The sequence below is a fragment of the Anastrepha obliqua genome, chromosome 1, assembly GCF_027943255.1.
Source record: "Anastrepha obliqua isolate idAnaObli1 chromosome 1, idAnaObli1_1.0, whole genome shotgun sequence".
Classification (NCBI taxonomy): domain Eukaryota; kingdom Metazoa; phylum Arthropoda; class Insecta; order Diptera; family Tephritidae; genus Anastrepha; species Anastrepha obliqua.
The window spans coordinates 69,104,328-69,117,873 of NC_072892.1; the positions used below are offsets into that span (position 1 = coordinate 69,104,328).

At 34.0% G+C, this 13,546-nt stretch overlaps 1 protein-coding gene and 1 long non-coding RNA gene across 3 annotated transcripts in view; one reads left to right on the plus strand and one right to left on the minus strand.

Moving 5' to 3' along the window:
• Nucleotides 1–13,546, plus strand: part of LOC129253427 (hypoxia-inducible factor prolyl hydroxylase) — a 53,005-nt gene that overhangs the window by 35,457 nt on the left and 4,002 nt on the right. For both annotated transcript variants that reach the window (XM_054891794.1, XM_054891793.1), the window contains exons 2-4: nt 12,986–13,133; nt 13,227–13,346; nt 13,427–13,507. In XM_054891794.1, coding sequence (XP_054747769.1) covers nt 12,986–13,133; nt 13,227–13,346; nt 13,427–13,507 — 349 coding nt within the window. The remainder of the gene's footprint in view (nt 1–12,985; nt 13,134–13,226; nt 13,347–13,426; nt 13,508–13,546) is intronic.
• LOC129253429 (uncharacterized) lies at nt 2,665–3,853 on the minus strand. The gene is made up of 3 exons (XR_008583714.1): nt 3,494–3,853; nt 3,151–3,422; nt 2,665–3,078 (listed from the first exon to the last, which is right to left on the minus strand). It is a non-coding gene; the product is annotated as an uncharacterized LOC129253429 (long non-coding RNA).

Consider the following 13,546-nt stretch of genomic DNA (forward strand, 5'->3'; position numbering starts at 1 on the left):
TTTTATAAAAAAAACAGAAGCATTCCACAAACTTATCACAGTTTTTAAATCAGAAGCCCACTCCCATAGGCTTCAAAGGCACGTGAACGAGGAAGCTAGCAATCTGCTCAACACCTCAGGCCTAACTCGACGACTGCATCGAATTAAACCACGTGATCTGGCATGATGGCTGTTAATTTAAGGAAGGGACTATGAAAATCTCTTCACAAAATTTTATTTATGTTACCAAAATTGTACTGCTCGTTAGTTTATCTGTAACTAGTTGCAGTGCCAACAAACATTGTTATGTATTTTATATTGTATCTATGTTTGTAATAAAAAAAAAAAAAAAAAAAAAAAAAAAAAAAGTTTTTAAATCGATTTTCTCGAAAGATTGTTGGTATGGAGTGTCATTAAGAATGTAGTGCATTTGTTAAATGGAGAAAATGTTCCAAAAATGGACATCACCGTGGACTTTCATGTGTTTCCTGTTGACAGTAAACTTATTGGTAAACCCCCTAAATCGTGAGAGCCATGGCAATAATAGTGAGAGATATACTTGTATTAACATACATATATCACTTTTCACATCACCATTGAGTGTCTAGTGTTTAGACTTAATGTCTGATTACTAAGCTCATACAAAATGTGAGCATTTGCAAAAAAGTGGATAATAGAAAGTCGTACTTTACCATCTCTATGATGCCAGAATTCCGTACCAAACATTTCAGGCTCTTGCTGAGAAATCAAAAGATAAATTATAGCAATTATGTGGAAACTGTTTCACAGTCGAACTTCCAAAATGCTAAGAAGTAACCAGATTTTTATGGAAAGGTATGTCAGCCGTAGAAAAATTTATAGTTACCCTTTTTGTGAATATTAACAACGACCGATGACATTTCACCGGTAGCGCACCACAGCCAAAAGCAAAAATGAGAGTGAATACTTAAATGAAAGTATCGAAAGCTTGCCAGTAGGAAAATATTTACTATATTGAGTAAATTTTAGTGTTATTCTTAAAAAGTAAACCTCCAGCTGAGTGGGAGTACGTTTTATGGTTATATCTCCAACCAAAGTCATTCCTGAAAACCATCAATATCGTCCCATTATTTTTTAAAGACAGAGGGGAAGAGAGAGATGTTTTGTTGTAGCTGTAACCAATATTTGGTAAACGTCAAAGTACTATAATGTAGCAACATTTAAAATTTTCATATTGTTTTTTGTATTTGCTGAAAAGTCAGTTGTATGAGTGTGCAGTGAGTCAGAAAACTTCTATTCAACATTTTAGATCTGCCTTTGCACTGCCTTGCGTTACCCTACATAAATAGAAGAGTACGCAGAAACCCGCGCTAATCAATCATTTTCTCAAACCATAAATATTCGCTTCTCACTAAATTCAAACGTCTTGTTTGTTTGCCGAAAAGTTTTTAGGGATTGCCTTAAAAATGTGTAAACGTTCGTGCAAATATAGGCATACCGAAGTACATTTGTGTTGAATGTGTGGCTATCAGTGTCCTTGAAACACATACGAAAGCCGTTGACCTAATTTGAATGTGTTTGCAAAAAACCTTGAGAGCTTTGCTTGCTTCCTTCCTCTCTGCACGGATGAGTTATTTCGATGCATTCATCGACCCAATAAGAAAAGACATACATACATATGTATGTGTACTACACGTATAAGTGTTATTTTACCCCCCGAAGTATTTTTTTCGTTTCTTGTGCGTGCTCGTAAAGTTTGTTGTTCCCACAAACCAAGAAACATACATACATATCTATGTCGAAAATGGCGATTTTTTTCCAAATCTTCACGCAACGGAAAATCATATAGAGTGAGCGTCCGTCCGTCTGTGCGCTACGTGATTGCCATCATGACTGTTTTGGTGTCTAAGCATTAGAGTTGGTTAGAGTGTTGGAAGCGACGGTGGCGTTTAGCGGCCGCAAGCACACACCACATTTGTGACGACGGTGGCGTTGGGCTATCGCTTCGCTAAATGTTGCTGGGTAAAAACGAAGCCTCAAACAAAAGAAAGCAGTAATATCAGAAGCAACAGGGGATCGTCGTTTGTGCTTAGAGCTGCCTAAAAATAACAATAGAAACGTAGCAAAGAGAAATAAGATAAAAGCAGAGGAACAACCTTAAAAACAGCCACAAAAATTATGGCACAATCATAGAAAATTTGAAGTGTGGACGTTGCCACCAAATGGAAATTTTTCGGCTGCAGTTCCGACAACAATCCCCAATTAGTAATTTGTAGAAGTGATGTGAGGTCAAACTGAGGTGAAGCTCTGATAAGATCTGTACAAGATTAGTTTCATGTGAAATTTCGTACATAGGGTTATTATTGCAGGGGACATATTGCATTTTTGTATCAATGTATTAAATAATGCGGAGGCCCGCCATTGTTTTTTTTTTTGGGAAAATAAAGTTGTTCTGTCCGAGCGTGCCAAATAAACGCTTATATGAGTTTACACTGAGTTTATTGTAGTTAATAATATTTTTTTTAACTATTTAGGGGTTTTTAAGAAGGCGGATCGATATTGATAGACAGTAGCGGCTACAGTAGCTCATTTATTTCAGAAGAAAATGTATGATGTTTTTGCATAAGTTATATTTTCAAAATTTACAAATCAAATTTACATTCAAAGATACGCATATTTGAATTATGAACATCAACAAATAAATTCAAAGTAACTATAATTTAACAAGGATATTTACAACTAAAACGAAATACAGCCTAAAACGACTTCACAACATTTTCGTGTCTTTAGTTAAACTTAAAAATTTATACGAATTTTAAGAAGATTTTTGCTAACTAATATTTGGGCGATGCCATATTCTACACATAAAGGTGTAATGAGTCTTTCAAATGTATAATATAAGAAAAGAAAATTCATTAATTCTCTATAAATTCTATATATCTATATTTGTATGGAATGTGTAACTGTATTTTTTGTTCACTTAAATATTTTCTGTAACAGCATACAGGAATTAAGATAGATGTAGACACATGTATCTATACCAGAAGGGTCAGAATGATGAGAGGAGTCGATTTAGCTATGCCTGCCCGTTCACCCTCGTACACGATAACTCGAGCAAAACTTAATACATTTCAATAAAAGTATTATTTCAAAAAAGGAAAGAAATCTGGAAAGGAAAGAAAAATTACTCACGATTTATACAAATGATGCACAAAAACATAAATATGACGCATGTATTTCGTTGTTGTATGCGTGTATTTCGATATCGACTTAATGAACGTCGGCAAAATTTGGTATGCCTGGTGCTCTCCAGCTTATTTAGATCCAACATAAATATTATCAACATCGGATAAAAGCCACGCCCAAGTTTTATTTGTTAGGACTAAGTTCCTGTCCGTCCGTATGTCGTTAAAAGTTACAACTGACATTGTCTATGAGTTTGTTTGATTCCAAAAATTAACAGCCTGCCAAATAAAACTTTATTAAAATGTGCTCGTGTAAATAAAGTGCTGTTCGACCGAGTTTACTTCCTTACCCACTGGAAAGCTTATGAAACGATTAGCTGAAAAGGTGTGCGTGTGTTTTAACAAACGGTATAGGCTCGTCTCCACTCGGTCCTCTGCGTCCCTTATAAACCATAGAGAGGTAGTAATTTGTTTAGTTATCACAGGAGTTTTAATGTAACCTCCTTCTAACTATTTCTGTCTATCAGCTTATAAAGTTGCACGTGTATTAATTCACGTAACACTCGGATTCGCGTAGGTAGCACCTGCTCTAAATAAACATCCTGTACGTCCAGGCTCAACACATAGTATGTTTGGATGTGTCATTGTGATAGACATACAAGCTCACTGAAGTTCAGATATCACACCATATGCACGTACCGCAACAAACACGTGCCTACGTGTCCCTGCACTTGTATCAGAATTCTATACGAATATCAACCCCTAAAAATGCATATACCACTCCATGGTACTCTATGTACTCCTCCGTTAGAAAGAGACTAAATACGCTCTCTGAATATTAGTTGATGTAGCTCTCTTAGTGTGTTTGACTCCAAAGGTACATATATGCAAATGTATGTGTATACATAGTTGTGGGCAAGGATGAAGGTTAGATTAGATTTGTATTCACTCCCCGTGGTTTTAGATACATACATATATATACATGTATACCTGGCCTTGTTTTTGGCAACCAATTTTCCAAATGCCTATCGAAAATTTTCCAAATTTGGCCTCCACTCAAGCCTTGAGTTTAATTGTTTTCTGATTTGAAAATAAATAAAATGAAAGGTGTTTTAAATACAGGTTTTATTGAAATACCAATCCTCCAAAAATAGATTCGCCAAACAGATGGCAACACTCACAAATACACGTATATATCGTTGGGGCCAACTGCCAGCTATCTACATACATACATTCATACGAATGTACATTTATTTATGCTCTTGTTTGCTGTTGCTGCTTTGGCTGCTTTTTCAACTGGTTCGCCGCCGCCGAAAATTTTCACATTTTTTAGCTAATGCCATTCTACAGTAGACTAATTTAAGACTAAAACTAAAATTAAAAGAAAATAAACTTTTTTTTCTTTTATGTAATATACAATTTCGGCTAGTTCACCCCAGCACTTTTGTTTGTAATTTTCAATTGTTTGTAATTTCAATTTATGGAAAGCTCATGTTATTTGCATTTGTAACCATGAGTTGGTGTGTGACTACCATACGGGAGTACATAGGTTCGAATCTCTCTACATGAAACAGCAAAATGATAGAATTTCTTTTTTGTATCTCAAAATTTTGTACCAAACCCCCGAGTATATTTCTGCCATGAAAAAGCTCCTCATAGAAAACCATTTGCCGTTCGGGGTCGTTTTAAAACTGTAGGTCCCTCCATTTGTGGGACAACATCAAGTCTCACGCCACAAGTAGAAGGAGGAGCTTATTTATTTATCTTTTCCATTGCACAACAACTAAACCAGCGTTATATAGAGGCTTAGTTAGCATCCACGGTAGCACACCAGCTGCTTCTCTACAGTCAGTGCCCTGCCGGGCTATTAAGTCCGAATACATAAACTCTGCCTTGAAACCTAGATTAGATAAATACACTCTACACTCAACTTATTACTACTTCCTCTTTTTCCTTCCTATAACCTGCCCTCACTCGCTTTAAGCTAAACACTACATTATAAAGTTAAAATAGAGCGTGCTTTACAATTGGTGTCGTATGGAACCAGACAACTAACTCATTAGGCGATTGAGGAGTCAATTCAAAAAATTTTAGCCTACAATTTTTATGTCTTCGTAAATTCGTGCTAAAAAGAAAAATGCTGATCGCTGATATCCAAAGAAATACTCGGAAGCTTTATTGATATTGTTAATGCCCAATGCCTCATATGAGATCTCAAAAAAGGTTATGAAAAGCAATGAATGTCCCATACTGAGTAATATATTTAATTTTAATCTCCACACATCTTTTCTAATCGCATTAACCACAGCGCTTGCAGTTGACAACAAATTAATTTACAAGTGTAAACAAAAAAATTTGGCTTCCCCAAAAACATCGTTATTTTTGACATAAGAGATCATCAAAATATTATACAGTACGTTGAAGTGTGAGGGGGTTTGTTGGCATTGTCGTTATTGTACACCCATAATACATACATACATATTGCTGCTATTGCTGCTGATAACGTCGTAGGCGACGTCGACGCATGGGAATTTCGAATTATGGTGCTCACACTGACCAACGAAAATGTACGCCCGTATTAGCGGTCACATTTAAACTAATATGAGCCCCATGTAAATGAGTTCTCACCACCGTTCCGTTTTGTAATATCGTAGATTTTATAGTAAAACTTTGTTTTGTTTCCGGTGAAACGTGTCAGCTGATTGCTCACCACACAGTGTTGCCAAACAGTTCATTTCGAAATAATTTACAAAATAAACTTAGACAAAGTTTAATTTGTATTAAGTTAACTTAAAAACAATATTGAATAATGTCAATTATAGATAAATGAACTATTTGTATTTGGTGGTTTCTGATTTTGGCATAGGTATTATACAATGAAAAATTCTAACTGATAACGCGGGTGTGTGTACGCAAAAATATCAATGGCATCATTGTGTTGATACAACCAAACACAAACACACACGAACCGATGTATTGTGTAAGTATGTAACTAAAAGAACGCAGTTGTTTTCTACGGGCTAAAGATTTGCTCAATGTTGTGTATCCTACGGTAATGGAAGGGACTATGATACGTTTTGTGAGTGTGATCCCCATTAGACGTAGTGTTTTTCGTGTCTTCCGTACCAAGCTGTGGGCGACCGGCATCACGCACAACTCGGCGCAACTACAGCGCTGAGTGTTCATCGTGCCGCTCGTTGTATTTACCGAAGTCTTGTTCGGCAACGAAAACGACAACGAAACTAGTCGACCGCATTTGTTTTCACAGTCTTTGGCGTCTTGGCTCATTCCATTTGTAACGTTTATAAAGTACGGTCATAATAAGCGGTAGCCGTACCACCAAATAAAATACTACCGAAGTCCAAACAAATCAAGAATAAACCAATTAGCATTTACCAATCAAAATATTGGCAGCAATAGCAAAAGCAGAGAAAGAAAATAAATAAACAGAAGAAAAACAATTGTGGAACTTTTGAATCAGTTATTGATTAAAAAATTGTGATTTCAATGCTGAATAGGCGCGTTGACTTTGTAACATTGAAAACAAAAAATAAATTGAATAAAAAAGAGTAAAATAAAATCCCTGTGTTGTTAAGCGGTACAAAGTGTCATAAATTGTTTGAAAACCAACAGTAAAAGCAGCAAAATAAAATTATAACTTGGCTAACACGCGTATTGACCGAACAAGCCGCTATCTCGCAGCTGCGTATACACAAATGCGTACGTGCAGGCGTAGCATAACATAAAGTCTATACCAAGTCCAATAACAACAATAGCAAACAGCTCCAAATATCACGTAGCTCCACTGAGTTTAGATTCAGCTGCGCCACCATTGTGACTGTCTTCATATTTGTACAAGTATGCGTGCGTGAGTGCGTGTTTGCTTGTGCTATCAAAAAAGGGGGTGTGTCACACGTGCGCCATACGACGGCTGACATTTGTTGCTGCATGTCTGCCTGCCATCCTCAAGGACAATAAACTTGTGCGTGTGAAAGAGCAATTTCCGAAACCGGAACGAAGAAATGAACTAAAAATAACGAGTGAAATAAAAAAAAAGCATTATACTTACCGCTATATTGAGTGCGGTAAAAATTTCTCAAAGTCATACTGTCGACTGATTTCATTTCATCTATTCATTGAGCTCAACAGCTGCCCATCAGCAACGTCATCGTAGTCGTAATTGTGAGAAGCGTATTTATTTTCTGTTGTGATTCATCGCTTGGAAGCCTACTGTGATTTGAATTGTATTACTTGTATTTTGCACAATGAAGGGCGAATTTTCCAACCAAAACAATAGTTATTTAAGTAAAATAAAAAACAAAAGCATAAGCAAACCATCGCCGAATAAGAAACCGTCGAAAATGTTTGCCTCCAAAGCAACAGATTACGATAGCTTCTTCAAACGACCGGCGAGACCCTCTAATGCGGAGCAGTTCTTCCGCGACAATTTGGGCAATTGGTAAATACATACATAACTATATATATTTGTCTAATTACCTACATATGTACATAGACGAAATTGGAAAATTGGGGAAATGGGCGGAGTAATCAGAATTAGCTAACGTTGCTGCCGGCGCTGTGCGTGCCGTGGCTTTTGGCAAAACAACATAAACTTACTTAGCATCTTCTTCTTATCGAACATCAAATTGGGCTGCCTTCCTAAACGTTGCTTTGCAATTTATCACGGCGAAGCGATGTAACTTTTTAATACCAGTGCGAGCTTTGGCATCGTAAATATCTGTGATGAACGATTTACGTTTGTGATGTGCTTTAATAATTTGATGCATGCATTTAGAAACTTCAAACGGGTGCGCATCATCTAACGTTTTTTTTAAATACATTTTACTTTGTACATACTTATGCAGCGCCAGTGACATTTAGGAAGTCAGCAATAATTAGGCCATAAATTATTCATACCTGTAGCTGTAGCTGTATCCGTATCAATAAGTGAATATCTATTAAATTTTTCTGTAAAACAACTGAATTTTTTTTTCGTTTGCTTAAAGAAGGTCCTAACTCAAAAAATCAAAAATTCGAACTTTTCAATTTACTACTTATGCCTCCCTAAATAAATGCAAAGACACATATTTATCTAAACATTATCTATATATTGCCACGGCACAGCATATAAGAAGAGCTAGTGACCATTTCTACGTACATATTTATTTAAATTTTATTTTTAATTAGGATTCCCTTGCAGCAATAAGCGATATGTAGATATTTACAAAAATGTTTAGAGACGAGTATTTAATATTTCTTGTTTCGTTCAAATATGGACAGGTCGGATAGATATTCTTTCAAGCCAAAATATACAATTTTTGCTCTTTATACATTTTTCTGAAATCTAGTTTATAAAGAAATAGTTATTCAATTATTATTTATTTCTTTTCGAACAATTATGATATATAAAGACCCGCCATCTATCGTTACGGATTTGAACTAGGTATTATTTGAAGAATGGTAACACTTTGCTGTCATCTGATTTGACAGAAAATTAGTTTTATTCTTTCGCTGAACGAAAATGGCTGTGTATACGCTCAAAGAACGCTGGGAAATATTGCGACATTACTTTGAAAATCATGGTAATGTTGCATAATGTGTACGAAAATTACGTACGGCAATGGGAAGAAGAAAAGCACCGAATGAAGCGTATGTGCGTTACTTTGCGAAAAAAGTAAGAGAAACTGGGTTGCTTATTGACAAACCAACGCGTGACCGACCAAAAACCGTGCGTACAGCCGAAAATATTGCTGCTGTAGCCGAGAGTGTTCGTGAATCACCTGGAACATCAGTTCACCGTCGTTCTCAACAATTGGACATTTCGGAGACATCATTGAGACGAATTTTGCGTAAAGATCTTGGTATGGTAGCTGAGGCAGCGATATGAATAAAATTGTGTTCCATCATTAACCGGAAGGATTGTACTTCAAAATAAAAAAAAAACAGTTTGGAAAAATATTGAGTAGTTTCTTTTTTATAGCATTTTTAAGTCCGTAAAGTTATATGGCCGACCCTATAGAATTAAAATTCTGAAAACACAATCATAAGTATTGCAAAATAGAATTTTCTATGAAAAATTTAGATTTTTAGTGATAACACAGTGCGACATCAAAAATCAAACCGCACCGGACCTTTTTTTTCTGAAAATATACCTATTCAATAGCAAAACCCTCGCTGGGTTTTTAAAAGTTAGCTCGATTTTTTTTTTATTGCGTTTTGAAGTTTTCTATTTTCATGAGATTTAGGAGTTTTACCTGTACGCTAAATTTGACTTATAAATCGACCTTTGTTTGATTTAATCGATTTATTTTGTCATAGCTTGATGCAGAAATTTCGTACATGTACAAATAAACTTATTTTGAGAAGAACCTATATCTCAATACGCAATTTTGAATACCAAAATTTCGAAAAATTTTATGTTTTTACCATTTTTTACTGTAATTATGAAAATAATTAAAATTTCTCACTATTTCTTCTAGCAAAAATGTTGCAAAATGTACTAAAAAAGTCATTTATAAGATAAAAACATAAAACTGAACTTTAAGTTTGTTATTTTCTAAACAAATAAATTTTTAACAAGATTTTTCTTCATAAAAATACTTTTTTTATACTCTGCTTTAAATTTTTTTTTAAATATCTAAAAACTCTGTAGGTAAAAATATTAAATAGATTAAGTAAAAAGAATATAGACTTGAATTCTTATAATTTTTTTTTATTAAAATAAAGAATTTTTACGTACTAAAACCTTAGAGACGAGCTCTTTTCGATAATGATTGAATTTCAACATCATCATTATCAGAGTAATCAGATTCATCAGTAAGAATTCCATGCCTGTCTCTTCTTCTTCTACCTCATAAAAAATTCACGTAAATGAAATTAATAAATTGAAATATGTTAACAAAAACCGTATTGTTCACAAAATATTTAGCGCGTCAAATGTGTTTTAGGAGTTGTTATGCACGAACCTGATCTCGCAAGACTGCTGCGATCTTAGAACAGGTAAAATCGTTGGGAACAAATTTTGGAATTTCTAAAACCAAGACTACAACCTTCTTTATACTTTTTATTTTGGAATGTGTGCTACCCACTTTTCTATGTACTTAACAGGCTAAAAGTCTTGTGAGACCAATCTTGCTTTTCACTACTCACGATCACATTTTGTTACATCCAATATTCATTGGAAAACCGTATCTGGAAAAAATACTAGCAAAAATAGAAAAATCTGAAAATGTGTATAACGGGTGGTTACGTATAAAATTATTTTCATAATTACAGTAAAAAATGGTAAAAACATACAATTTTTCGAAATTTTGGTATTCAAAATTGCGTATTGAGATATAGGTTCTTCTCAAAATAAGTTTATTTGTACATGTACGAAATTTTTGCATCAAGCTATGACAAAATAAATCGATTAAATCAAACAAAGGTCGATTTATAAGTCAAATTTAGCGTACAGGTAAAACTCCAAAATCTCATGAAAATAGAAAACTTCAAAACGCAATAAAAAAAAAAATCGAGCTAACTTTTAAAAACACAGCAAGGGTTTTGCTATTGAATAGGTATATTTTCAAAAAAAAAAGGTCCGGTGTGGTTTGATTTTGATGACCCCAAAATTGTCGCACAGTGTAATTAAAGAAACATTTGCTCTTAAAAATGGGGTAGAAAAAATATGAAAAAAAAGTTTTTGAATTGAGTATTTATTTTCAGGTAGGCATAATAATGTTTTTTTTTTTATTATTTTAAACGTATATGTTTTTGCTGCGATTTTACTACAATAAAAAAAATGTCGTGTATTCGTTACATGAAGAAAAAGCGCAACACCGTCAGGGAAAGACAGAATTAAAAATCTGTGAGATTTTTGGGCCACTTCATACATGCACTTTATTATACTAAAATTTTATGAACCATAAACCTGTGTAATTTTATATAATGTGTATATTATGAAAGTTGAATTAAAAACCTAAGAGCATGAAGTTTTGAAGATTTTCGAAAAACTTCCAAGGAGAAACCAACATTAAAAAATAATATCTTTACCCTTTGTATTATAGAATTATATTTAGACATACAAATGTACGTAAATATATACATATTTTGAGGCATTGAAAAGCTGCTGCACAGTACAATAATTATACAAAACATTCGTAATGTTTCGCAAGTTGCGCTAAACTTTTTATATTGCGCTTTTTACTCGTACTGGTTTTTTGTTTTTGTTATTTTACTTTGGAATGCGTAAAATAGCAATTTAGCATTAAATTCTTTCTTTATAAGAAAAATATGTATGCATACCAATTCGAGTGAGTCTCATATTACAAGTACTTCAATAGTAATTACTAACTATGCTAAAATAATTACTATACAGTAAGGCCCAAACCACTTGCAAGTGACTTTATTTCCCTATAAAGCCATATTTCAATTAAAATAGTTTTTAGTTTTTGTTTTGGATAGCAGATTCGGAGCATATTTTACAAATATTTTGCGTAAAGTAATACAAAATTTATAGAGTACCAATTTTGCTAATTATTTCGAATTAATTCAATTAATTCAAATGAAGCTCCTTGTAGTTTTTTGTAGCCTCCGAATAGCAGATGGATTTTTATGAGAAACAGAAGGCATAAATGCACTCGGAGGCTTACAATTATCTGTTAATTAACAGATGCGAAGGCTTATAATTATTTGTTAAATATTTCACTATAAGAAGCAACTTTTTATACCCTTTGATAATTTCATGCCCACAGTGGGCCTCGAACTTGAACCAACTGAATGTTAGTCACGTACAAACTCACACAGTTACAGCGACTGCTGATGAAAATTGATGCTTCACTCCCCTTATAACTTCTTTTCTTTTCTTTTTTGTTTACACGTACACACCCTAAGCTGCCAATTTGCTCCGGAAAGCTCGCTCGTCATCTAGTTGCCGCTGATTGGTGGAGTGGGCCAATAAGTCCTGAAATAAATAACACTTTATTTGACAAAATAGTATTGCGAGTCATCATATTCCTCAATATTGCTTCTCTTTGCTTTTCTTGATGGGTTTTCGCACAAAAAATAGTGTTTAATTGGCTGAAGACCTAATAGATCAATCAGAAAATTAGTGTGCACTCTTTTGAGAGATGCCTCTTGACAAGCAAAATGCTGGATTTGAGAATGCAACACCCACTGTTCTAGTTTGAAAGGGCTATTGATTCCTTCGTTAACCAGTAATTTGCTTAACTTGTTCAGATGTTCGCTTTAAGGGTCATAACGCGCGTTTGTGTTTATATACTTGGATATGCACTTACATGTGTACGCACATAGATATGTATGTATGGACACATGTGCAATAGATGTGTTTGACATGGTTTGAGAAAACGTTTTAGGCCTCACGTAGTACCCTTCAATTCTCTACGAATTGCTTACGCATCATAAATCAAATGTCTTCGGTAATGAGTTTAGTAAGATTTTATGATGATGATGCATTTAAAATGTATAAACAAGCACAATTAACTTAACAGTTAATTAGAAATGAAATGAGTTTCCGAGAAATGCATTTCTCATGCTTTTTTAGATAATTACAAGTAAAAATATACAAATATAAGTACGCAAATTCATTCTCAGGGTTTCCAATGAACTTTGTAAATACTTGTTTTTTAATGAATTTTTAATTATTGCCATAATCAATGCTTGAAATATTTTTATAAAATTTAATTTTTTTTCTATATACGAGTATACATATTTTAGCTTTCATAAAAATTGTCTGTGATAATTAGCTGTACTTTATCTAAGAAAATACCACTTACAAAAAACGTGTTTGCTTTTAATTATTTTATTCAAAATTCCAAATGTTTGTTTGATTTTTGTTATAGTGAACGCCGCTATGATGAATTATGTCGGAATATTATAAAAGACATGAACGAGTATGGCTTGTCGGTGGTCGATGACTTTTTAGGCGTCGAGAAAGGTCTTCATATTCTGAATGAAGTGCATCACATGTATGCAGCTGGCGTCTTCAAAGTGAGTCAACATATTCAGTAGAATGCCATAGTTTAAAAAAATATTTATATATAAAATAAAAATAAAATTATTTTCCTATTCGTGTCTTTTAAGGATGGCCAATTGGTGAATAATTTGCGTGAGGAAGAACTGCGCACGATACGTGGCGATAAGATAACTTGGGTTAAGGGTCAAGAGCCAGGCTGTGAAAATGTTGGATACTTGATAAATCAGGTACGTAAGGCGAAAGGAAAATGTGTGTTTATGCAATCCTATTTATTCTCTTACTTTTTTTTTTAATTTAATTTTTACAGATTGACGCGGTCATTTGCAGGGCGAACGTAATGAAAAACAATGGTCTATTGGGCAATTATAATATTAAAGAGAGAACAAAGGTACGTTAGAGCGATATGCAAATATATATACCCAGTAAA